Genomic DNA, 26,881 nt, shown 5'->3' with positions numbered 1-26,881 from the left:
TAAAATGAGGGAGCAATTAAAGAAACCTTTTATTATTATATAATGATGTGATATTTTTGGCCATCAGGGAATTAGAGGTTCAGTTAACTGATGGCCCTAGTGACACTGCTTTTGCAACCCCCCCCCCCCCACTCTTTATTTGTGAAACAGAGCTTAGGAAAGATCTATAGCTATGTTAGGACATGACTGGCTCCTACTTTCTCTCTTTGAAACATTTCAGAGTTAGGAAAGGTCCAGATTAGACCTTGGAAACCCTCTGCCAGTTCAAGTATCCAATGCCAGTCCAGACCAGAGTTTGAAAAGTTACTTTTTATGCCACATCTCCCAGAATTCCACAGTCAATGTGCAGATTGGAGGTTTCTGCGAGCTGAAGTCTAGAAAAGTAATGTGTCAGAGCTCTGGCTTAGGCAAATAGATTGCCTGAGAGCTCCTGATATTCCAAGCACACCGAGTTTCTAAAACTGTGATTTTAATTCACATTATTTTTAACGATTTTGGATATGTGTCATAATCTATGTAATCTTAATAGATAGTAATTAACCAATATTTTGTCACATAGAGGGAAAAATACCTTCAAATAGCCAAGGAACACAATTCAAAACATTTTCTAGCACTTCTGATTAATTAGATTATATCTCCAATAGTTTTTCAATTCTTATTTCTGTGGAATGCCACACTGGATGTTCTCTTTTTCTGAAAAGGCTGAGAGAAGAGGTTGAATGAGGAAGGTAATCCCCACTCCTGTCTGAAGATAAATGGAAAACCTGCAAGCATCAATGATATAAAAGCTCCTTGTCAACTAGATTCTGAGAGCACAAATCCATTTGAAGGTACTTGCTCTATTGAAAATAATTGAAATTGAGTTGAATAGGAGATAATCTCACAGTGCCTGAAAGACTGAGATGTTTTTACTTTCTTTGAAGAACGTCCAAAGAAAAAGGAGCTATCTGTCGTCCAAAGTGAAAGGACACCTGCAGTTAAAATAGATGATACATTTAGCACATCTTTAGAAGAAATGCTCCCTCAAGTGGTGAATGATGTCTGTTTATCATAGGACATCATCAGTCTTCAACTGTGCATTCTGTGTGTTGCATTTTGTGATTGGCCACTGGAAGTTAGACACAGGCCAATCTGCACAACTGCTCAATCACATCATCTTTACAGAAACTCTGAAATGCTGGATGTCACTCCTAATGTTTAGTTTCATACTTCTTTTTTAAAAATTATAAAAACAAAAACAAAAAACCCCACAAAAATCAATAACACACTTATCTGTTTAGAATCAGGGATGAGATTTATCCCCCCCCCCCCCCCGGCCTTCCCGCACAATGCTACTGAATTAGAATGTAATCTGCTGTGCCCTGGAAGTCCTTTGGTTGGGGTGTTGCTTGACTGGATTTTCAGGATCATATTCAGTTGTTAATGTGAATCCTTGAGTTACAAGATTGTGAGCCCAGCTTTTATTTTTATTACAACTGAACAAAATAGAAGCCTATGTGGTTATTACTAAAAACTGCATACATGACAAAGGAGCCAGTCCTAGGCCACGATTATCTGTGTAGCTCCCATGCTTGCAAATATGCACTTGTTAGGGTTATGCATTATACTGTATTTTAATGAATGTTTTGTGACTTCATGGTGATTGGGTAAATAAGCTGTAGTTTTGGTTTAGTTTTATTTAGTTCATTGTTGCAGCTTGCACTTATTCAATTCCAATTGTTTACGGCTTGGCCATGTTTACAGCAGCTTACCGCCACTGGTTTATGACCTCAGTTTTATTGAGCCTGAATTGATGTTTTTATATGTGTATGTGATTTAATTTATTGTATTTTATATTGTGCTTCATTTTTATGTTTGTTTCTAGGCACCTTGTGCTGTTCTATAAGCCACCCCGAGTCCCTTCAAGGAGATGGTGGAGGGATATAAGAATAAAGTTGTTATTATTATTATTATTTACTTCTATTTAGGAGGCTGTTTGGGTTTAAACTGACTTCTTGACATGTTTGTATCTTAAGGGCAAATGTCAGCTAACAAACATTTAAGACGTATGTAAATACTGAACACATAAAACACAGTGTGTAAACTGTACCAGAAATATGAGGAGCAGCCCTAGACATTAAGAGGATGGCTCACCTAAACTAACCAAGTACCTACCGAATTAACTTCTCTTTCCAGGGAATAGAAGTTGTTATTAGTGGGATTCTTTGGTGCAGCAGATTCAGGGCTCTTTAACAATTCTTTGGCATCTAACTGAACCCCAACTCCAGTTGGGCTTGTCTTCTGAGCTGACGACGCTACCAGTGCGGAAGATGTTGGGTTGGTATGGTCCTCGTCTTCTCCAAGCTCATATGGATACAATGTTGGATTAGTCTTCACATAGTAGCCGTGGTAATGACCGTGTAACTCCCCATTTTCTCTGCTGCTAGGATTGTTGCGAGGTGACAACTTTGGCTGCTGCTTTGCTGTGATATCCTCCTTCGCAGGTGATTTTGAATGAAGAGGTTTGTTTACCACAGGTGTTACGTTTTCACTAGGTAAATTCTTTTTTTCTGGAACAATCCTGACTTCTGAAGTGGAGTTTTGTTTTTTGCCTGGTTTTGCAGGGGAAGGCTTGGCAGAAGGGACGGGGCTCTGCCTTGGGCTCTCTTCTGGGGTCCCAGGAGGTGTAGTGCCTTTTCGATAAAAGTGAGGGGATTCTTTTGGGCTGGGCGGTTTTTCCTGAACCTTTTCTTCAGGGTTTTCCTTAACATCCACACCCTCTTGAAATCGTTGTTTGATATAATCAGGGCCTGAAAATTTATTTAGAAAAGGCAAAGAGAAGATTAGTTGAACTTCCCATTGAACACTCCTCTCATTACCAATTCCACTTGTCTAATAGATTCTTTCTACAAGAAAAACATGCAGGGTGCAATTGTCCATTCTTATTACAAACCTTCTGGACAACCCAAATCTACTCCAGAGCTATTTTGAGGCAACTTAGAGGATTATGCATGGAGGCAAGGAAAAGAAAATTCAACCTCAGTACAAGCATATCACCGGATAATAAGCCTCAATTATTATTACAGATTTTATCACTATGTCCTTCTTTTAGTCTAAGACTCGGCAAAAGCTTTTACTAAGATTCAAGCCACTACACTAGCATAGTGCAATGGCTTGAGAATTGGACGAGGACTCTGGAGAACAGGATTTGAATCTCCATTCAGGTGGGGAAATGAGCATGTCACACTTTTTTAGCTCTGAAGAAGGCAAAGACAAACCTCATCTGAACAAATCTTGCCACCAAAACCCCTTTGATATGTACACCTTGGGTGTCACCACAAGTTGGAAATGACTTGAAGGCACAAAGCAACACCTACTACAGGACAAGCTCTTATTTGTGTGTCATATATTCCTGGACATAACCTGCTTATGCAAAACTGAGATAATACCTAACTCTATTGAAATGAAGGATGTCTAGCCTAAGAATATCATATTGTTGAGCTAGACAACCTAGAAAATGCCTAGAGAGGAAATATTTTATTGGGCATGCATAAAATGAAACTTTCAAATACCAATTCTATGGATACTAGGAATGGGTGGTGGGTGGGTCGAATTATATTTCAAAGCCATCCTTCCCCATGTTGTAATGCCTGTCAGTACATTTGGAAAATATGTATGCATGTATTTTGAAGTTGTATTTCTGAGGGAAATCTGAGAGAAATCAGGGAATCTGCTTGTATTTCTACCTAAGAATGTGAAACCAATGCTGACTTGGTTCTTCCATTCGTGTATTGCCGTGACAGTCTTTCAAAAACGGAGTCCATGAATGGCATGATGGCATGACACTGATATTAGAGGAGCCTCAACAAGAAGAGGGCAACACTGAAATGGAACTATCATGGGTTGTTATAACTACCGCTTCAGTTTTCCCATTTGGAACGCTTGTTACAGTAATCTGAGCATGACCATGCAAGTTGCAAGATTAAGGTTTCCAGAAGCATCTCCCAGAATAAAATATATTTTCTGCCATTACTATTTTGATGCCTCTTCAGCTTGCCAGGATTTCTAAAGTACTGCAGTGCCCAGCACCCAAAGCAGTGCCAACAGACATATGGAGGGAAGGGACTATCACCTTGCTTCTCCATGACGTTCTGCCTTTGCATACACAGCCCAAAATAGCATTAGCACTTTTGCAGCTGTATCACATTTCAAATACACAGACTAAGCCTGCAGTGCTTGGCAGTTCACTTCAATGGGTGTAGGATCACATCTCTCATCTAATTTGCTGACTCCTCTCGCCTCTAAGTTTGTTTCACAGCATTACTTTTGATCATGTTTCTTCCTTCCATTTGATTATTACTACTTTCTATTTTTTTAGTTTGCTGAGTTAAGCCAAACTGTGCATTGCTTTCCTATTTTCAAATACAAACCTGCACATAAATAAACCTAGTCCTTAATTTGGAAGTATTATTTAGTCATAAGGAATATTAAAAAAGAGTTCTTTCTAATGAATGTCATTTGCTAGTCTCTATCTCTGGGAGTGTGTGTGTGTAGTCTTCAGTAGTACTTGATGGAAACCGCAGGTTCGCAGTTTGGATGTGATCCTGGACTCATTGCTGAGCCTGGAACCTCAGGTTTTGGTGGTGACCAGGGGAGCATCCGCACAGTTAAAACTTGTGCACCAGCTGTGCCCATACCTTGGGAAGGCTGACTTGGCCACGGTAGTCCATGCTCTGGTTACATCCCGTATAGACTACTGCAACACACTCTATGTGGGGTTGCCTTTGAAGACTGTCTGGAAGCTTCAAATGGTCCAACGGATGGCAGCCAGATTGCTAACAAGGGTGGTGCTCAGGGAGCATACAACTCCTCTGCTGTGCCAGCTCTACTGGCTGCCAGTCTGCTACCGGGCACAATTCAAAGTGCTGGCTTCAGCCTATAAAGCCCTAAACAGTTCTGGCCCAACTTATCTGTATGAACGTATCTCCCCTTATGAACCTTCCATGACTTTAACATTGTCCGCTGAGGCCCTGCTCTTGATCCCGTCGTCGTCACAAGCAAGTTTGGTGGAGACGAGGGATAGGGCCTTCTCGGTGGTGGCCCTTCGGCTATGGAATGCCCTCCCTAGGGATATCAGATTGGCCCCTTCCCTTTTAAGATTCCAAAAACCCCCCAACAAAAACCCAAAACATAGGAATGACTAGACGATACTACTGGATTATACTTTTAACAAGGAGACTCTAAATGATATGTGTTATTTTATTGATATTGACTGTTTTAATTGGTTTTTATATTTTTATTAACTGTTTTAATTGTATTTTATGTTTTTGGTGCTCACTGTAAACCACCCCAAGTCACCTGCAGGATGAGAGGGGCAGTATATAAGCATAGTAAATAAATAAATAAATAAATAAATAAATAAATAACTTCAATTTCATTCTAATCCTTCGCTGAGTCCCATTAGCCCACCACCATCATCTGAGTTACGAGCACAGGACTTCTGGGAAAGTGAAAAATCACAAATAAATTGCTTTCTAAAAAAATTGAGAGAACTCTTTTCTAGGAATTTCTCGGTATTCCAACATGACTCTGTGGTCAATGTTGACCACAGAATCACACTGGAAGATCTAGAGAATCCTGGAAGAATATTTTAAATCAAATCCATGAATAATCAAATCCTCAAAAGTCGAATCTGCCAATTTGGAGGGATGCCTGTTTTTCTGCCATTTTTGTTAGGGAGCAAAGTTGTTATTGGCTTAAATAAAACATTGCTTCCTATACACTTTCCAGCCTGATTCTTCTAATATTCTTAACACGTGTATCATAAAACTACCTGCATAATTTTAGAAGAGATACAATGTGGTGTAATATGGATTTGAGTGTTGGACTAGGTCTTCAAGGGTTCAAATTCTACTCAGACTCATGGAAATTCAGTGTGTGGTTTTGGATAAGCCACATTCCCTCAGCTTTTAAAATCAAGCAATGTAAAATCCCCACTGAACTATTTTTTGAAAAAAAAAACAACAACCATAAATCAAAAATGATTTGAACAACAAGTAATTTTAGAAGAAGGTTTGAAGAGTTTATCAAGGCCCTAAACAAATACAAAATGGTTAATTATCTAAACCTGCAACCCTGAAAGGCAAAGACTATGGAAGATATCTGTTTGACTTATGACAACTTAATAAATATTAACTTTCATCTCTGGTGCAGCATGTTAGGAAGCAGTATTTGTTAAGATTGGCTAATGCGGACAGTAGCTTAGGACAGGGCCAATCATTACTTTGACAATCACGTCTGCAATAGCAATGACTGCTTGTGACACAGATATATAAGATGCAAGAAATTCCATATTCATTCATCATCCTACATGAAAATTTCCAGTACAGTTCATATGCAGATAAATACATCAAAATAAGACCAGATTCAAAAGAGCAATACAAGAACATACTGCTGAAAAATCTAGTGAAACAACAAGCACTTCTCTTGGTAAGAAAAAAAGGTTAATTTTGGAAGTGCTAGATTTAGGTGATAAAAACCTCTTTAAGCATGAAGGTTGAATTCATCTTAACACATTCGTGGGGGGGGGGGGTTACATTCAAATGGTTGGTGAGGCCAAAACAAAAAGAGAGGGGTAAATAGTAACAGCCAGTTTTATCTTCAACCTCTGCCAGTCAGTAACTAAGACATTTCAGTCTTTCAGGATGGAAAGAAAACACACTAAATGACAATGTGATGTAGAAGGAGTTATGGCCATGTGACAATCCCCAGAACACTAGACTTAGTCCCAGAGCCTGAGGTTTCCTGCTCTGTGCTAGGTGAACTTCTTGGGAAACAGAATGTATATAAATGAGATGCAACATCCACCTCAACTCTGGTATCAGAAGGACCTGGAGGAGGAGCTTAGGCAAAGATCAGTGCACAAATAGAGGGTTGAAGTAGATGGTACTTCAGATTCATGCATTCAGAAACAGGTCCTTTCCCTTTGATCTGCAGCTTGAAAAAAATATACAGGTTCTTAAGGACCAACAAATATGATCTCAATGACTCCTTAAGTTTTGGACTAATTGACGCCATCCCAATACAATGTACAGCAGTAATCTAATGATCTATTGCACTTGTTCATTGGAACAGAATGTTTTCATGCTCACTATTTTAATGTAATATCACCACAGGGCTACTTGAATGGTGCTTTTGCTGTTCATCTTTGAAGATTAGACATTAGCGGAATGAAAAGGCAAAAGTTTTCCATCAGATTAAAGAAGAAACATTAAAGAAGTCTCTTGGATTTTATTTATAGTTAAAAACAAGCTCATCTCCAACATATCTCAATATGTACATACATATGTATAAATATAGGCATTCCAAAACCGAAAGTATTTCCAGTCCCAAACATTTTGGATAAGGAATACTTAATCTGTACGTACCATCTTCAAGATGTCTCATTATGATAATAGATATAGGTCTACCAAAATCCAAAAAATTCTAAAGCTGAAAACTCTTCTGATAACATGCATTTTGGATAAAGAATATTCAACCTGTATGTACATAATGAGGTATCTTGAACTTGGGACCAAAGTCTAAACATGAAATTCATTTACCAATATAACAAGCTTTTGCATTGTTTCATCAGAAAGCAAAAATGTCACCCATATCAATTTTGGAATAATGGATGCTCAACCTATATCACTCTGATGGGTTAAAATTCAAGATGTTATATTCTAGTCCTATTTCTATTTTGTTTAACTTCAAGGTTTATATTTCCTCCTAAATATGCATATTTACAAATAAATAGCCACGTTTTCCATGTAAATCTGACAAAGAAAGGTTTGTTTTAGTGTTGCCATTATCTGGAAATGACTTGAAGGCACACAACAATGGTAACAACAATTCTAGAGGGGATGCTACTGTTCCACAATGTATCAATTTAAGGCAGCTGGGGTGAAAATTGCTGGAAGAAACATTAACAACCTCAGATATGCAGATGACACCACTCTGATGGTCGAAAGCGAAGAGGAGCTGAGGAGCCTTCTAATCAAGGTGAAAGAAGAAAGCGCAAAAGCTGGGTTGCAGCTAAACATCAAAAAAACCAATATCATGGCAACAAGAATGATTGACAACTGGGAAATAGAGGGAGAAAATGTGGAGGCCTTGACAGACTTTGTATTTCTAGGTGCAAAGATTACTGCAGATGCAGACTGTGGCCAGGAAATCAGAAGACGCTTACTTCTTGGGAGGAGAGCAATGTCCAATCTCGATAAAATAGTAAAGAGCAGAGACATCACACTGGCAACAAAGATCCGCATAGTCAAAGCCATGGTATTCCCTGTAGTAACCTACGGATGTGAGAGCTGGACCTTAGGGAAGGCTGAGCGAAGGAAGATCGATGCTTTTGAGCTGTGGTGTTGGAGGAAAGTTCTGAGAGTGCCTTGGACTGCGAGAAGATCCAACCAGTCCATCCTCCAGGAAATAAAGCCTGACTGCTCACTGGAGGGAAGGATACTAGAGACAAAGTTGAAGTACTTTGGCCACATCATGAGGAGACAGCAAAGCCTAGAGAAGACAATTATGCTGGGGAAAGTGGAAGGTAAAAGGAAGAGGGGCCGACCAAGGGCAAGATGGATGGATGGCACCCTTGAAGTCACTGGACTGACCTTGAAGGAGCTGGGGGTGGTGACGGCCGACAGGGAGCTCTGGCGTGGGCTGGTCCATGAGGTCACGAAGAGTTGGAGACGACTGAATGAATGAACAACAACAAGGCAGATCATTTTGCAAACCCCAGGTTTCAACGGAATTACTGCTGACAGATCGTTTTGGTAAATTAACTGTCCATCTCCAACCTTTTTATTGTGACTGTGTAAACTTCAGGTAATTTTGCAACTCTGCTGTATTTTCACTGGACAGATGCTTAATGAACATGATTGACTTCCTGCTATATCTACCTTTTAGTCATAGTAGAGAAAATACAAAAGCTTATAAATTGAGAGTTAATTGGATTTGGTGTTTAAAAAGAACAGCTGGTCTCCTGAAAGTGAGTGACATCCATATGGTGAAAATACTGATAGAATGCAAAAGCTGTGTCCTGTGTACACAGTACTGTGTACTGATCATGTTTCTCTATATAACAACCAGGAACACATTCACAGAGGCTCAGGAAGATTATGAGTGTTAGACAAATAAAATATAAATAAAATATTCTAGGTGGTACCTTAAAGATACCAGTGCTGTTCAATGGTAGGTGACAGGAGTGGAGTGGGGCAGAGAGAATAAAGTGGTTGTCAGGACAAAACAGAAAAATGTGTCTTCCACTCCAGCAAGAGTAATTTTAATCCCTATACCAAATCTTGGCTGGGATCCTTTCATAGGTGTAAACATTTTTGACATACATTGCCATTTCATCTTTCCTGCTTGGTCTATTCTCTAAAACAGGTTATACCCTTCATGAAACTTATCCCACAACGTTTCAGTGATGTCTACAATATATCATATCTGCTTTGCTGTTAATAGTTCATGTTCATCTTGTTTCTTTCCCATGCTCTGTGCATTAATACATAAGACTATGGGTTATTTCCCTTAGCTACTTCTATAAGGGTCGCCCCTGGCTGATTTTGTATATTATTTGCCCAGTTTTGGGCTATAATCTCTAGCACTCGATCAACTCCTGTCCTTAAGAATAGTGTCTGAAATATATATATATGATTTTTTTTAAAGAAACAAGCATAAAACAGCAAAAAATGTACCAAAGAAGTCCTAAATTGGTGGGAGGAGCGGATTCTTATGACTGTAGATGTTTTACTCACCACATCTAGCAAAATTGCTTCATATTAATTTGCATTGGTTTCACAAGTAATTATCACACAACATATAGTGATCAAAACACAATTATTTGTTGAGTATATAACAGGCTGTCCCAATCTAGTGACCTTCAGATATACCTCCAGAGGCAGATATTAGGTCTTGGATAAACCAATTTTCACTGGCTTTAGTTTATGTGTATATAAGTACCTCATACAATTATATTTTCCCTTTCCTTTCCTTTCCATTCCGTTTCCTTCCTTCCTTCTCTTTCTTTCTTTCTTTTTGCAAAAAGTACTCACATAGATTTTCTATGAACAGTCCTTAAATTGGAACAGATTGCTTTTTTGAATTAAGTTCTTCTATTTTTAAAAAAAAGAAAAGAAAAACTTGGGTATAATTATATTTTCCCAAAATATTGTTTTTCAGTACAATCTGACACAACAAGAATATGTTGCCTAGCTACAACTGTGAGGTACAGAAAGACCTCTGGACTAGAAAGAACTGGGTCGGATCCATGTGCTTAATATTGTAAAACAAGCTCTGGTCTGTCTTTATGTCCCAGAGAAATTCTACCCTCCCTAACCTGGACATAAAAGGTTTGAGGAGTTTATCTATCTGCATTGTGCTTTCATGGCTGCAGGACATTATTTCTGATATCTAGATTTCAGCATCCTATTCTGCAGCTGCTTAAAGTTGGCAACACTACAAAAATCCATAAATGGACAGTTTGAGAAGTTTAGAAATGTTGATATCAACAATCAATGTGTTGATATTATGTAAATACACTCATTAATGTTGATTTGCTTGTGTGAATATTATAAAATTAAGTCGTTACATTAATTGTTAGCAACTCAATACACTTTTAATTTAAGAAGGAATCACAAAATTATCCATCAGTGTATCAACACGAAAAGTTAATCATAATTTAAAAACTTAATTATGTTTGCATTAAAATGATTAATTACTTTTAAAGTCACTGACATATCAAATTTTATATAATGATTTTTAACAAATTAATTTTAAACTCTTGAGGAGAGGGGAAGCATACAACAAGACTATTTGTCAAAAATGAAAGAGTTGAAAAGCAGCTTCGACCCCTCACATGGCAATGACACATGGCAAAAAGTGACACATGGCATAAAATGACACTGAAAAGCAAACTTTGGATTTGCTCTTCTACAGCCCAAGTGGGTTTTCAAAAGGAAACTGACAATAGATACAATCTACATTTTTTCTTTCTTTCCTTGAAACAAATATTTCCAGGATTTTTTAAAAAATAGTGTTCTGTTTTAAAGCTTTCTTTCTTGGTTTGTCTGTGTGTGTGTCAGGAGCGACTTGAGAAACTGAAAGTCACTTCTAGTGTGAGAGAATTGGCCATCTGTAAGGACATTGCCCAGGGGATGCCCAGATGTTTTATGCTTTTACCGTCCAGTGGGAGGTTTCACTCATGTCCCCGCATGGGGAGCTGGAGCTGACAGAGGGAGCTCACCCGTTCTCCCTAGATTTGAACCATCTACCTGTCGGTCAGCAGTCCTGCCAGCACAAGGGTTTAACCCACTGCGCCACTGGGGTAACTGACAATCTATAAATCATGTAACATATGGTAATTCATCTATATGCTATATTGGAAATATTTTAGAAAACAATCCTGATGGGCCAGTTCCAGAAAAATGAACACAATCAGTCCCTAGACTTCACATAGATACAAGAAACTACAGATAATATTGAACCCTATTGAAATGAAGAATGCCATATAGAGTTATGCTAAAGGACCCAGAAATTGCCCAAAGAGGATATCTTTTAATAGATGTGGATAAATCAAACCTAGTCCTGTGGACATGGGGTTGTACTGCACATATTGTATACTCTAACACTATTTAGTCCTCTTTTTTTAATCAGCTATACTGCAAACGTTTTACAGTGAAGATCCTAAAGGCTCATGTATCTTCTCATTTAGAGAGAGACTGATATATATTCAGGCAGCTGCTGGAGCATTATGAATAGCATCAAGTTTCCAGATGAATTATGAACTCTCCGTGGCCTTAGGCAAACCACTGTTGCTCAACCTCAATCTGCCTGATCCCCTGGGAGCTTGGAGATGATACTGCTTGATAGTGTGAGTAATCTGAAATGAAAAGGATTCCAGGAAGCCACACATGTGGGCATCTTAAATTGCATTTGCTTAATGACAGACATGCATGGCCTCGTGTACATAAATGATATGCAACGCTTTGAGGTAGTACAGTCTTTTCAGGACAGTGAAGCATATGTTGCTCAAGAACTGGATCACTGAGAGAAACCTACATCGGCACACAAGGGCTAACAGCATAGTGCTCACAGACAAATATTGTACATAATTATTCCATTGGGATCTAAGTTTCTGAAATTTCAATCAATCTTCGCTTTTGTTTTTGGGGGAGTGTATTACACTTTGTATGCTGTAACCATTGCATGCTAGCTTTCTGTAAATTACCTATTCTAGGAAAGCACTGGCTGCAGCACATGACAATGAAGTAAACACTGTGCCAAAATCTAGTGACACTAATCCCTAGTTGGACATTACTGTCTATGAACAGGAGAAGATGACAGTGAAACTGAATTTCACAGCCGCAATCCAGAATGAACAAGTGCTGAAAGAGAACCTCCCCAATGATGTTGTCTTGTGTACACACAACAACAAAAAATAACTGAAGTTATGGATGCCTTTCCATATGAATCTGTCCCCATGAACGCCACAGACAATTGTGCTACCACTTGCATCATCAGGCTGGGGTATACAATGCTACCCAATCATTGTGGATAAATACAGTTTATAACACATTAGTAATAAACTATTCACTTGGCCCTCCATATCCATGAATCCAGCATACACAGGTTCAAATTTCCATGCTTGAGAAAAAACTAGAAGCCTCTTATCTGGAGAGGGGGATATGTGGAAACAGGACTGAACTGTGGAAACAGGAAAATGAATTATAGTGAATTGTAGTGAATATACTGAAATGAATGGCTTCAGAAGTTAACATAGAAAATTCCTAGAGGTATCCTCTCTAGGAAATTGATAGGTCCTCCAGGGTATTACTATGGTAACTGCTGGCAGAAGTATACCATAGAATTGTTGGAAGACCTATAAAATTTAGAGATGAAATACTGTTCAAGATGTGGACAGGTCAAACTGTGGATACTGCTTCTGCGTGTACAGGGGCCATTTGATATAACGGGATTTGAATATCCACAGATTTTGGTAACTTCTGAGATTTGATCTTGAAACCAATCCACAGTAAATACCAAACGTCCACTGTATATCCTGAAGGTTCTATTACAAATTCAGCTACATTTACTTGTGCTTTCTCACCCTAAATACTACAATGCAGACAAGTTGTAAAAGTTGTCCTTAATGCAATCAGAAAAGTATTTCTAGGTTAGCACTGTCAAGCACTAACTCCACCCTGCACTAACATACAATGTTCAGTGATACATTTATGTGGTCTATAAGGTACACATTCATAGACTTTAAAATGCACCAGATTAACTCAATCCAGTAAAATCCTCCAACACTGCAAACATTACCTGGTTGGTAGAAACCCGGGGAAAGTTCTCTAGCGACTGCTCTGGCAATATCGCACTCCTGACGAGCAGCTTGAGCAGCCTGATCCGCAGCATCAGCTTTAGCTCTTGCATGTGCAGTTCTGTAGAGGCATAAAGAAAATTGTGTTAGTATGCATAATTTTTCTTTCTTTCCTTTAAAAAGGCAAGCTATCTGTGTAAGTGTACTTCTTGAAAAAAAGAAATATAAGCATATTTTAGGCTTTAGGGAGAGCCAGCACAGTGTAGTGGTTTGAGTGCAGGACTGAAGCCTCTGGAAACCTGCTCAGATATGGAAATCCACAGGATGACTTGAGACAAGTCATACTTCCTGAGCCGCAGAGGAAGGCACAGGCCAAGAAAACTCCATGGCAGATTTGCCTTAGGGTTACCATAAGTGAGAAAGGACTTGAGGGCACACAACAACAACTTTGACTGTTTTACATCAGCGTCAGTATCATGGTATTTGTTTAATGTCCTTGATTATGGAAAATGCAGTCCTGCTCTCAAACCTATCAGGGAGTCCAAACATTTTCCAATAATTAGGGTATTTTTTAATTTAGAAGAACAGGAAACTGTGGGAGGTTGGATGGGAAAGCAAGGCAGATATTTAGACGTGTATGCACAATATACAGAAAATGGACAGGAAAAGGCTCCTGTACCACATTAATGCCAATGAACTTGAATTCTGGCAGATTCAGGACACCCCAAAGCTTATGAGAACAATTCCCATTTCTGCAGGAACGGTATCTGCAGATTCATTTATCACCATCTGGCACAATATGGCCTGTCTGGGCATTTTTAAGGTCCTCCAGATGACTCCATAGTATTTTTTGAGCCCGAAGTGCTTCATTTCAATAGAGGTTTCTGCTATTTGGACTTTTGAGTCTCTACATGAAGTCTTCAAATTGAATCCCTGTAGATATTGGGTTGTTGCCATAGGACATGGTATTGTCCACTAGTTATAGAGGATTCAAAAGTGCATTGTGAGTAAAGTTATCAATACCTAGAAATCATTATGGCTCTGAGCTGTCTCCAGATTCAATACATAGTGTCTTTCTGAATAGCAGTTGCTAGGAAACAATAGGAAGAGAGTGCTATTTCTTTCCAGCTCTTCTTGTAGGCTCCCCAGAGACATGAAGCCAGTCATGGGTTGAAACAGGATAATGTACTAGATAGAGACGTTTGATCTGATCCACAGGCCTCTTATTATGATCCTACACAAATGCACAGGTCAACGGGGAATGTAACATTACAAAAGCATTTTCTTGTCTATATTCCAGAGGGTCATATCCTGGCACAAAGTTCATTGCACTAGTATGTCTATATTTATAGATTTAGTGCAAAGAGAAATCAAGTGCAGTTTTCTGCTCTTTGAAACTGTTTCCACAAAAGATTTCATATGTTTGATGTATTTCATATTAATGTTTGTGAAATGGAGAAACCAAGGACGACAATGTTACCAGAATATTTCACTCTGCTAGCACTGTGTGGGAACTATGCCAGTGCTTCTTAAGCAATTTGATATGTGGACCAGCAATGTGCCTGCAACTGGTAACATATTTGTGCCCATGGGCTACAACTGTTTCTTTCCTTCCTGGAAGATCTCCAGGAACCGGTAGCAGATGGCTGTTTAGACACACTGATTTTTTTTTTTTGGGGGGGGGGGATTATAACTGAAAATAGTCCAATTCACCTTACCACTATTGGAAGTTTTCTACCTGTAGAGCAGTCAGACAGAATAACTGTTTTTGTTTAAAATTCTACAACATTTTATTTAAAACTCCATAACATCAGCATTCCAACTGCTGAACCAGGCTTTCGGTCAGCAATTTGGATCACAATTTTTTTTTTTGTGTGTGTGTCAGGAGAAACTTGAGAAACAAAGAAGTTAAAAAGTTTCCATATGCAAATACAAGCTGTTAATGTAATACAATTTGGGGGAAAATCACATTTTCATAGGTCTCCTTAAACTGTGTGAAAAAATTCTTATCTAGAAACATAGTAAGTGCTTGTAACACAATGCAACCCCTGCGTATTCAACAAAATACACCTTCTCTAGGCATTTGCTAGATCCTCCAGTCTGATACTAAAGTATTCATTGACTGGATTGCCTTCATTTCAATAGGATCCACTATTATCTGTGTTTTTGTGTATCCATGTGAAATCTGATAACATATACCCCTTGGATAAGGGATGCTGTACTGCATATTAAAAATGAAGCCTGTTAGTCTGAAGTAGGGAAATGAACTGGATAGTTTCTAATAACAACAGCAGTCAAAGATCCAGACAACATTTCCAGTGTCTGGAGAACTGGGGGATTCCTATCTCTTTTGTAAAGCATATTCTAGCTATAGTACGTTAGTGCTTTGTATGCTGATGCTGAACAGAAATGGTGCAGCTCAATTAAAACTAAACAGGATACTAGAAAGATTTGTGATGCTGTCAAGTCATATAATGGCTGAAGTAGTAATGTTTACATTTTGTAAAATACATGTCATTTAGAATGTTATAGCTGCTAGATGCTTCAACATCTGCAACCAATTTACTGTATAAGGCTATCCCTCTTTCTCCTCCATCCACAAATGGGACAGATGTATCCAGAAATGAGGCAAAGGATAACCTTTTCTCATTTTCCATAAAAAGTAAGATATAGGTTACCTCCTTCTTGACTATACATTGCATACCAGTGTAAATATGTGCCCCTCCATGAGCCTATAAAGTCATAATAGCAGAATGATAAAAAAAAAAACAGCATTCAGCTGCTATGAACCAAACCGTCTGGGAGACTCAAATCTTGTATAACAACACACACACATAAACACACTGTCATATTTGAGAAGAGAAACATATCACTTTTCAAGAATGTGAGAAGTAAAATCACATAACTAAAATGAGATCCATACAAAAATTATGCATCCTTCTTGAAAAGTGAATCTCTCTCACACAGGGATATGTCAAAATACAAATAGCATGTGATCAAAGAATTCAACTATGTATATATTCCAAAGATTCAGTTATTCTTCCTGTTTTCAGCTTATCAGAAACTGGATTGATGTTTGAATCTTTGTTATTTAGTCAAATAAAACCATAATAGCCGCTGTGATTAATATATACAGAAGGACCCTAGTAACCACTGAAATTAGGTTCCAGAATCCTGCCCCCTGGATGTCAAAAGCCATGGATGCTCAAGCCCCATCATATATAGTAGCAGAGTAAATTGGGGTGTAACTCTTATATAAAATGGCAATATCAAGCAGCCTTTTGGATTTGAGATGGGGGTGGGAAAGCAGAGATATTCCTACGCCATGAATGAATCTAGAAGGCAGACTGTATACACCTTATTCACAATTGTCCCAGAATGAATTTGATGGGATCTGGACAAAAGAAGTACAGTAGTCCAAATAAAGAAGCAGATGTCATTAAAGAACTCCAAGCACATTTTATGTAATCCTGTAAGCCAACAATGCACAAAACAGAGTGAAAGAGAGCAAGATATTTTCTTATTGCAAAATATTCTTTACAAACTCAACACGATTGTGCTGATGTAACAGTATGCTAGGATATCGCCACCGCAGGCAGAAAAACTAAGTACTGAATATTTGCTGACATGACAGTACATTAATTCTACCCAAAGTATTTGACATAAAATATTACACAATGTGAACCAAATTAATCAGCAGCTACAACTAGTTGGATATAAGTTTACAAGGTGTAATAAGCAGCACAAGAAGATAGGATGAATTCAACCTTACTTGTATTTCCTGTAAACTGTGTCAACTTAACATGCTTCAGTAGTCTTCCCTAAGCTGGTGCCTTCCACAAATTTTGGACTGCAACTTTAAACAGCCCCAGCCAATGGAGACAATGGTCAAACATTCTGGAAATTGTGTTTCAAAATGTCTAGATAGCACCAGGCTGGTAAAGGCAAGGTAGAAGTATCAATCTAATTTAGTCAAGGTTAGCAAAAAGGTTTGGTACATTAATCTAAAGGGCCCATAGTTCCTATAGTACAAATTACAAAGGGAAGGGAAGCTGCCATGGATCCTTCTTATCATTTCTATTGTAACAATGAACTTACAATATGTGAAAGTTTCTCGAGAATACACAACATGCAAAGCTGCCTGTATCATGAATAAAACTTCTTAAAATTCCTTAAATATTTCTAGTATTCTCTACGCAATAATAATTGCATAAAAGAAGATAGTAGAACTGTAGACCCCACTCCAACATTTTTTTCAACCACTCTTGACATGTACAGAAGGCAACCCTGAGAAGGTCAGAACAGAAGAGTCTACTCTATGTGTATGAGCAATTGCTCTGATCTATATACAGTTAGGGCTATTCCCCCACGGACAAATCTATGCACAACAGATCCATTTCTTCAGCCCTTCTCCACTCTCAATCTATGGACAGGGGAAGCAGAAGCAATGATAGAGAAGGAATGATAGAGATGGAATGTGGGCCTAATCTCAACCCCATGCAATAATCACTAGGCACAAAATATCTGAAAGTAGATGTGACATATACTGTATAAGATGTTTAGGTTTTACTATAGTTTTTCTACTATTTCTATTCTTTGAAATTTAATACTTCATATTCAACCAATAATTAAAAATACAGTCTGTCATCTCTGTGTGTTCTCCATCAGTGTTTTATTCCCAACTCAAATGCAAACAGATGTAAATGCTGTACAAACAAAAATACTCAGAGGGTATTAACACGTCTTCTATAATGCCAAGTGGAAGATTCTGTTTTCTCTGTCCCATCTTTATTTCTCCTCCATACAGTGAATAATCTCTAAATAAGAACATTTTCTCACTGCATTTCAAAAAGGGTTTAGGCACGTATGCACAACAAACATTGCTTGTACATTAATGTCTGCTGGCTACACAGGTTCCCTTGATTTCTCTCCTGTTGGAAACAACATATTCCAAATTATAATCACAAAGAGGCGATCTGCAGCTAGCGATGGCTCCTCTGCAGTCTCTCTCTTTTAATCTCTTAGCTTTTTGAAAAGAAAAATATTCCATTCCAATTTCCATGAATTTTTAATTCCAATTTCCATGAATTATTATTGCTGATGGACTTCAGTGTTTTTCTTCTTGTTTCCTACTTTACTTCCTTATTCCCTTGTGTTGGAGCATGCAAGGAATCAGTGAGTGTGTGTGTGTCAACTGTAAAATAAGATGCATGAACCTGATTGATCGGGCTGAGCCTGGGACTTTTGGTTAATGTTACATTTTTGTTCAGGTTTGAGCTATGCAAGTGCAAAGATGAAGCAGTGAGAGACAGAGTTTGGAGTATGCTCTCGCTTCATGAGCTGCTGAAGGAGTTTATCCACATGGGCAATGAAAGATAATTTTAAATCTCTCCCAAAAGGACATTATGTGAGCTGATGCAACTGATCACATTGTACATATGTTGTTCTGAACTACAAAGAGTAAACTACTTGTTTTTTACTGTTCACTTGGGTGGCATATTTTCTTTCTCTAGCAAGGCAGTGTGTGGGCTGATCAAACATAAACTACATGTGGTTTATTTTATATTATGCCACACCTTGTATATTCAAAGATTGACTTATTTTGCCAAATCTGCACAAACCCAGTTTTTACTCCCCGCCCCCCGCCCCCAATTTCTGTGATGCTCTGACCCGCTGCTCATCCTATGGTAAGGCTTCTGCCTCATCCTTGGCTTTCTCCCTCTATGGCCTCTTCAAGTATTTTGCTTCCTCCCACTTCCCCTGACATTTGCTTTATCACTCTCTGCCAAACTAGCAAGTAGTTTGTGGCATTCAAAGTTTGCTTGAATCTTCTCTATTCTTCCGCTAAAACTCCTTTGCATTTCCTAGTTCTGCTATAAAGAATTTGTCATCTTCCTTCTGACTCATCCTCCTATGTTCATCCAAGAACTGCTTCAACATTATGGATTTTCTGCATGGACCTTACTGTTGAATAAAACCCGTATGACAATTTTTATTCACATGTTTAATTTCCCATGAGTACACGTGGTGTACATACCAATGTGAAAGTTATAAACACCAATTTCCCAATAAATTGTTGACACTATTCATTTTAGTGAGAACATATATACCCCATTACCTTTCTCTGTACAATACAGGAAGAATTGTTGTTGTGATGTGTTCCATCACACACCACAATAACATTTCTAATTTACAGCAGTGCTAAGGTGACCGACACTATCACAGGGTTTTCTTGGCAAGATTTGTTCATAGGCGACTTGTCTGAGGCTGAGAGTATGTGACTCATTCATGGTCAGCCCATGGGTTTCCATTGTTGAGCAGGGATTCTAACCATTTTCTTCAAAGTTGCAGTCCAGTACTCAAACCAATACACCTCACTGACTTACAAAAGAATTACAAAAATAATAAAACACAGGAAACCTGGGCTATAATTTAATTACTTCTGCCTGTTATTTTACACAAATCAGCATATGTGATCACTGAGTCACCAAACTAATGTTACCTAATTGGATAAAAACAAAGGCAGTAGAAAGATTGTGGATCTGACCCATCACATGTTGCTCCCTGAAAAAATAATTTGGACTTACGTTTTATTTTTCTTTAATTTTTTTAGGTTTGAACCAATTTTGATAAAACTTAGGTTGATATCATGAAGATACATTAGAAAAACGTGATCCTTTTTTGTTGGAAAATTCTAGTTTTGGTCCATTTGGGATACAATTTGATGCGAAAACAAACTGTAAGTCAATAGCATTGATATTAAGCCATGTTAAATTATTGGCATTTGACCTGGGGATTGCTAGGCAAATGTCCTAGCAAACATATATAAAAGGGTCAGTCAGCAATGAAACTGTTTAAGAACAATGACATCAGGAAGCATCACAATTGGAACAAATAAGTCTGAAAACTCACCAAAAGAATCGAATCATACAAAAACTCTTGGCAAAGTCACTCAGCATTTCAGCTAAAATCTGCAGAGGTCTTTTTCCTGATGGAACTGTTTTTGGTAAGATGACTGTTGATGGAATGGGGAAGGGGGGATCTTGTAATGCTCCTGGACTTTCCAAATCTGCCCCAAAGATTGAAGAACCTCTGAGATCAAATTTAGGGGAGACAGTGGTGCTTGACAGAAAAAGAATGCCCTCCTTGCACATGCAAACTTCTATCCACCTGACACTGGATCCCACTGCAAAGCATCTGATTCAACAATGGGCCTTCTATTCAAAGCCTATCAGCCCCAAAGAGGGAACTGCTGGCATTGAGCTCTGTTGCACAGTTGATCCTTCTGCTAAGTGCAAACTCCTACGCATCAGGACATTTATCAGAACTCTTGTGCGTCATATCTTTGTACAGAAAGTACTGACAGATGGAATAAGAATGTGCTGTTTCTGTCATCACTGTTCAGAGTATAACTACGCTTCTTATAAAAAGAACCTCTCCAGCTTTCACTTTTTAAAACAGTTCTAACATTTATATAAAAACCAAAAGACCACTTCTGGTCTACAAACCAACATTTCGTTAGCATTGTGTAAATATGTGGAAATACAGTATGACAGCACTATATTATTCTCATGAGGAATAGCAACACAGTACAACACAAGTCAATGACTAGATGCTGCTATGGAATGCTTAGATACAATGTGTGATTGCAATGCACAGTACACATAACATTGCTTAATGTATAATTCTGCTTCCACTGTAGCCAGGAGAAGACAACTGTTGCACTATGATGAATAAATCACAGTGCATGCATAGTACACTTATGTGCATGTATGTCACTTACAGGATGCCATCTCTAGTATGCTAAAGTAGTTTATGAAGTTCTTTAGTAAAGGACAGCCTGGAACATAACGTTACCATATTAGGACTCCTATGGCCCCCCTACCCAATGTTCTATAGAGTTCTTAATACGTTAAAGAAAATGCTTCCATCCAGTTGTGCTGTGTACAATCTCCTTCATATAAAACATGACGAAAAAAGATCTAACACTGGATCAGAATAATTAATACCGCAAGAGTACATTGAGAATTTTCTGGTTCTACTTTCTCTACTCCAAAAAGCACACCTGATAATGCAGCAAATGGAAACTACTTCCACAACTTTAGTGTATCTGACCTTTGTACAACTTTAGTGTATCTGACCTTTGTCTCAAACCAGAATTATTCAGTGGCGCTGGGCCCTGATTGTCATAGCTGTTCTGCTTTAGATTTTGGTGCTAGAAAGCAATATATACCAAGAAAGACCACATTAGGACTACCCGAAGTCATTTTAGTACCCGTAGCACATTCCATGGAGCCCCCGGTGGTGCAGTGGATTAAAGCACTGAGCTGCTGAGCTTGTTGATCGAAAGGTTACAGGTTCGATTCCGGGGAGCGGCGTGAGCTTCCGCTGTCAGCCCTAGCTTCTGCCAACCTAGCAGTTCGAAAACATGCAAATGTGAGTAGATCAATAGGTACCGCTCCGGCGGGAAGGTAACGGCGCTCCATGCAGTCATGCCGGCCACATGACCTTGGAGGTGTCTACGGACAACGCTGGCTCTTCGGCTTAGAAATGGAGATGAGCACCACACCCCAGAGTCAGACATGACTGGACTTAATGTCAGGGGACTACCTTTACCTTTACCTTAGCACATTCCATGTAGAGATACCAAAGTAGTGGCAACATGACAGCATATTTCACTCATCACAAAGGCTTTGTATCTCCAGAACAGGCTACTTGCTATACAGGAAAGGAATATGGTAGAAGAGAGGTAGAAGTTAGCTCATTATCCCTACTGATAGGGCTGGCCTAGGCCAAAAGATCATTCAACTCAACTCCCACTTGAAAACAACATGAATATAGATATGCAGAAGGGGGGGGGGGGTTGACTTTTCACATGATGTTTGAGCAAATATGGAACATCCAACTGCTGGCTGGAAAAAGCTGGTTGAATCCTCTTCAGCACAACAGCTGTAATGCAAGCCTCAAAGAAGTTGGAGAAAAACATTTTTGAAAGACCTAGTGGAGAATTTACTCAGATTCAGATATTAAAAGAGGAAAAATAATATTGAGAGGGCTGACAGTAGAAGGCATTCATCTTTAAATAGGCTTAAGCTGGAAAGATTTTTAAGGGGTAATTAAATGTACCTCAAAAAAAGAAGGATAATTTGATTCCCAGAAAGGATAAAAGCTTCTAGAGGCCAGCTGGTTTAAAATGAAACACCATGTTGAAAGACTGACAGAAGCTAATTGGATATGCTTTAATTCTCAATAATGAATGTGTAGTCCATGGCTATAAACTTATGACATCTATCAAAGAGAAATCAGGGTAAACAAGAGCTATGGAGTCAGGACAAGTGTGCATTTTTTTGTCATCAAAAGCTGAGTCTCTTGCTTTCTTTCACTGTTTACCTTCTGATTTCTTTGGGTACAGAGCTCTGAGAAGGGCAAAAAGTGTAACCACTTTTAAAAAATGGGGCTAAACCATCAGTAGAGACAAGTGGAAAAACTGTTAGGCCCAAATTTCAGAGAAAAGATAACAGTGTGGAATTTTTGAAGTGTGTTGACTGTGATAATGGAGGACAATTATTTTCCATAAGGAACATATCTACAAACAAACAGGTAAAATATAGATATAAGTATGTGATGACAGATCATTTTAGAGCTTTCTTTCAAAAAGATGACATAACTGTCCCAACAAGACTGAGGAATGAAGTCAAATGTTGCTGAAAGCTGTTCTATCTAGAATGGCATTGTTATTAAGCAATAACAGAAAAATAAATAGAAAAGTGGGCAAGACTGGTTTCCATTAACTCTTTTGAGAATGTGATAAAGATACACTGATCCATTTTAACAGCAAACTACTGCAATTTATTGGCAAAACAAAACAAAACAAGGCTTCGATATCAAATCAAATGCTGAGACATGAATGCCAATATTGGTTTAATATGTATATTGGCTGGACTCATACAACACTTGCTAAATAAATCAAGAGAATTTGAATGGTGTCCCACTTCTGAAATTTGGTTGCAAAACAAAGCATCATTTCCAAATGTTAGTATATTTCAGGAATGTGAGTCTGTTGCAGGAAAGTCAACAAAAGCATGAGTTACCTTAAATACTTGTTTATCTGACACATGCTTTTGTGAACTGTCACATATATCCTTAGGCATATTTCACCAAACTATCGGCAAATATTGAATAAAGGGAAGAGCTAAACACATAAAAGGAAGTCTTGCTTTAGATGTAGTTAAACTGTGGAATCTGGGAAATGATGCGATGATGGAAATCAACTTGATTGGCTTGAAAAGGTGATTAGATAAATTAATTGAGGGTAAGGCTATAAATGGATATCTATTAATTATGTTGATTATATATTGCCTCTAGTATCAGAGAGAGAATGCTTCTCAAGACTAACTGTTAGAAAAGCAATCAAAAGATGCTATTATGTTCATATTTGGTTGTGGGATTCTCCAATGAATGTAGCTGGCCACTGTGGACTAGACAATGCCAAAAGCTTACTATTACATTAACTGACTCAGAAACTATGTATTAACAAAGAAGAAACTATTTCCTCACACAGAAATTTTAATTAATAAACATTGCAGCTACTTGTGACAGGTAGTGTGTGAGGTAATTATGACTACTTCTTGTAATGTTAAACGGTCCTGTTGTTTTGCCCCCAGTGCAGCCAGCATCACAATGACACAGCTGCAAAAACTACGAAGTATATGTCACAATAGTTTCCTTCAATTGGTTTTTTAAAATTTTATTCCCCGTTATAAAATGGCAGAAGTGGTTCATGGCCATATGACCAATGGGAGGTCCAGATGATTAAAACATTTTGGATATCTAAGGCATTTTCCTTTATTCGCAAAGCAATATTTAGAAGATCTTGTTGAACCAATGTAGAGTTTTCCATTTATACTTGTGCCAAGGGTGTGGCATAATGTATTCCACAAAATATTTTCTGCAAAGGCAAAAAACATATAGGTCTAAAGTGAAAAGAGTCAACGTGAGAAGATTCACAAGAATATTGAAGGTGAAGTAAGAATATTGAAGGACAAGTAAGAAAGAAAGCAAAATTTCACAATTCACTGTATGTGGTATTCTAGTCTTGAACGAATTCGTTTTCAAGGAAACTGAGCAAAGGCCCCATTCCATCCCACAGTTGAGAGAAGAGTAATCAGCACCTGCTGGACTTCAACCCCCCCCCCCCCCCGTCATGCCCTTTTCCTTCTGAAGAAGCCAGGGGAGCTTTGAAACACTGCATGATGTATTTTGGGCATTTTGGTTGATCAATAAAGATATTGCTCTTTTGTTGATTTTATTTTACAGTTGGCTACTGGGGTTCAGTTTCAGGACCCCCCAGTAATACCAAAATCCACGAATGTTCAAATCCCATTATATATATAAGTGCACTAAAATGTGGTCCCTTATATAAAATGGCAAATATTTAAAGTTGTGGATGGTTGAATTCATGGATTTTAATGCATGTTACACAACTACACCTGAACATGAGGGGTGGTTGGTCATCTGTTGGGGGCACTTTGATTGTGCTTTTTTTTTTTTGCATGCCAGGGGATTGGACTTGATGGCCCATGTGATCTCTTCCAACTCTATGAGTCTATGTTTACTGGATTGGAGGATACTGAATTTAGTCACAACAGGAGTGAGTTAAGGACTGGGACTTAACTCTCTGAGGTTTATACTCTAACAAAGGTACAACTTTTTCATTTAAATTATAATCAGCAAAATTTACTTATATGGCACATAAAGGCTTTTCCAGATGTAGCAGTACTCAGTCCTCTTAAGGAATTCAATATTCCCCACCAAAGGAAGTGGCTTCACAAAGGACAAAGATAGCCTGGATTCCAAAAAAGAGTACTTTACTGTTTCTTATGGAGTTTAAATTTTACTATCCTATTTCTCAGTCCCCACAAGGCCAAGAAAACCAACTAAAGTACAACAGAAACAGCATTTAATACAAAATGTTTATCTGCGACTCTAACATTATAATCTTTCTTCTCTTGTGTGATTTAAAAACATATTTTGCTTGATAATGAGGATAATGATGTATGCTGTGCATTTTGGTTGACCAATAAATATTTGAATCTTTGATTTAAGGCTCACTTTATGAATTCTAGTATCTTTTTGTTTATTTAAACATAATCCTACATTTGAATGTGGAACTAATCTTTCAAGGCTTTTTGTACCAATTTGCGCAGGTGCTCCCATGCAACTGCTTGTTCACACTGTGATTTATGAAGACAGTTAATTTGGTTTCAAGATAAGCTTTCCCTGCCTCCAAACTGACAATGATAGAATACAATATACAAAACAAGACAATAAATATAAATTATAGAAATTCTGTTTTTTAGTCAACAAGAAACTGCCACAAATAGCAAGATTGTTCTTGATATGTCTGATGTATTTTTCACTTGATTCCATTATGAGTCACTTGCTGCAGACACACTTAAACCATAAGTAAAGATGTGGGATTGATATTGGTGAATTCAGGTTACCAACACACCTAACAAATGGCTATCTGTAGGGTCACATTTCATCAGTTGAACTGTAGGTTGAATTGGCATTGATAAAGCAACATGGCATGTGTTGAAGCTGGAAATTATTACCCAATTTTGGTTTTGTTTGCTGGGAAAAGCATTGCATCTAGCTAAAAACACTGGATGACTATGTCAACAGCTGGAAGTCTAAAGCACTGCTTTTTGAACTGTGGGTCTTGACAGTAACAGTTTTCTGAATGTCACACAGTGGCTGTTTTAGACATTTACACAAATCTGTTGTAAAGTGTTAACTGTGGACTCCAAAAAGATGCTTCAGCCATACTTTATAAAAAGGAAAATCAGCCTGTTTACCAAGCCTTGCAAATGCTGATTTGTTATCAGTAAATGTTTGATTTTATGCCTATTTTATATATCTAATTGGGGTTAAGTTAAAAAGGGGGGGGGGGGTCCTGAGTTGAAAGGTTTAAGAAGCTCTGGTCTACGGAACATGCAATGGGTCCACTAGTATGGTATCCTCATTATTAGTCCACTTTTTCTAATATTTCACAGTGAAGTAAAGCTACCTATCATTTTTCAAGGGATTGACCAAGGACTTCAATAACTGAATGACAGCTAAGAATCTAAAGCATGTAGCCTCTTTCATTACTGCATCTCAGCACTAGATAGCTATCATCTGATGTGCACTGATGAGAGTGTTACTGTGGGTGGAAGTTTACTTTGATTATCCAATTTTAGTCTGCAGTACACAATTGTAATATAACGTATATTATCATTTGTTACATTTAGATCCCATCTTTGCTTATAGAATTCAAGGAGATCTATGGACCTATGCAGCCTGTTTTATCCTTCTATAAATTCTACTGAATAGGTTAGGCTGAGATTTATCCAGGGTCATGTACTGAGCTTCATGGCTAAGTGGGGATTTGAATCTATGTCTCTTTGATTCCAGTATAAGCTTCTAGCCATTAAACCATGTTGGGTCTTACTGTCACATATGCATATTTAGCTAAATTAACTGTTTTTTGGAAAATAT

The 26,881-nt window shown here is 38.1% G+C and overlaps 1 protein-coding gene across 3 annotated transcripts in view; it reads right to left on the bottom strand.

Moving 5' to 3' along the window:
* JPH1 (junctophilin 1) overlaps window positions 1–26,881 on the bottom strand; it is a 69,874-nt gene that overhangs the window by 5,470 nt on the left and 37,523 nt on the right. For all 3 annotated transcript variants that reach the window (XM_067467393.1, XM_060775496.2, XM_060775495.2), the window contains exons 3-4: window positions 13,345–13,463; window positions 2,155–2,789 (exon numbers count right to left, since the gene is read on the bottom strand). In XM_067467393.1, the coding sequence (XP_067323494.1) occupies window positions 2,155–2,789; window positions 13,345–13,463 (754 nt within the window). The remainder of the gene's footprint in view (window positions 1–2,154; window positions 2,790–13,344; window positions 13,464–26,881) is intronic.

The sequence above is a fragment of the Anolis sagrei genome, chromosome 4, assembly GCF_037176765.1.
Source record: "Anolis sagrei isolate rAnoSag1 chromosome 4, rAnoSag1.mat, whole genome shotgun sequence".
Classification (NCBI taxonomy): domain Eukaryota; kingdom Metazoa; phylum Chordata; class Lepidosauria; order Squamata; family Dactyloidae; genus Anolis; species Anolis sagrei.
This window is presented reverse-complemented; position numbering and strand designations above follow the sequence as displayed.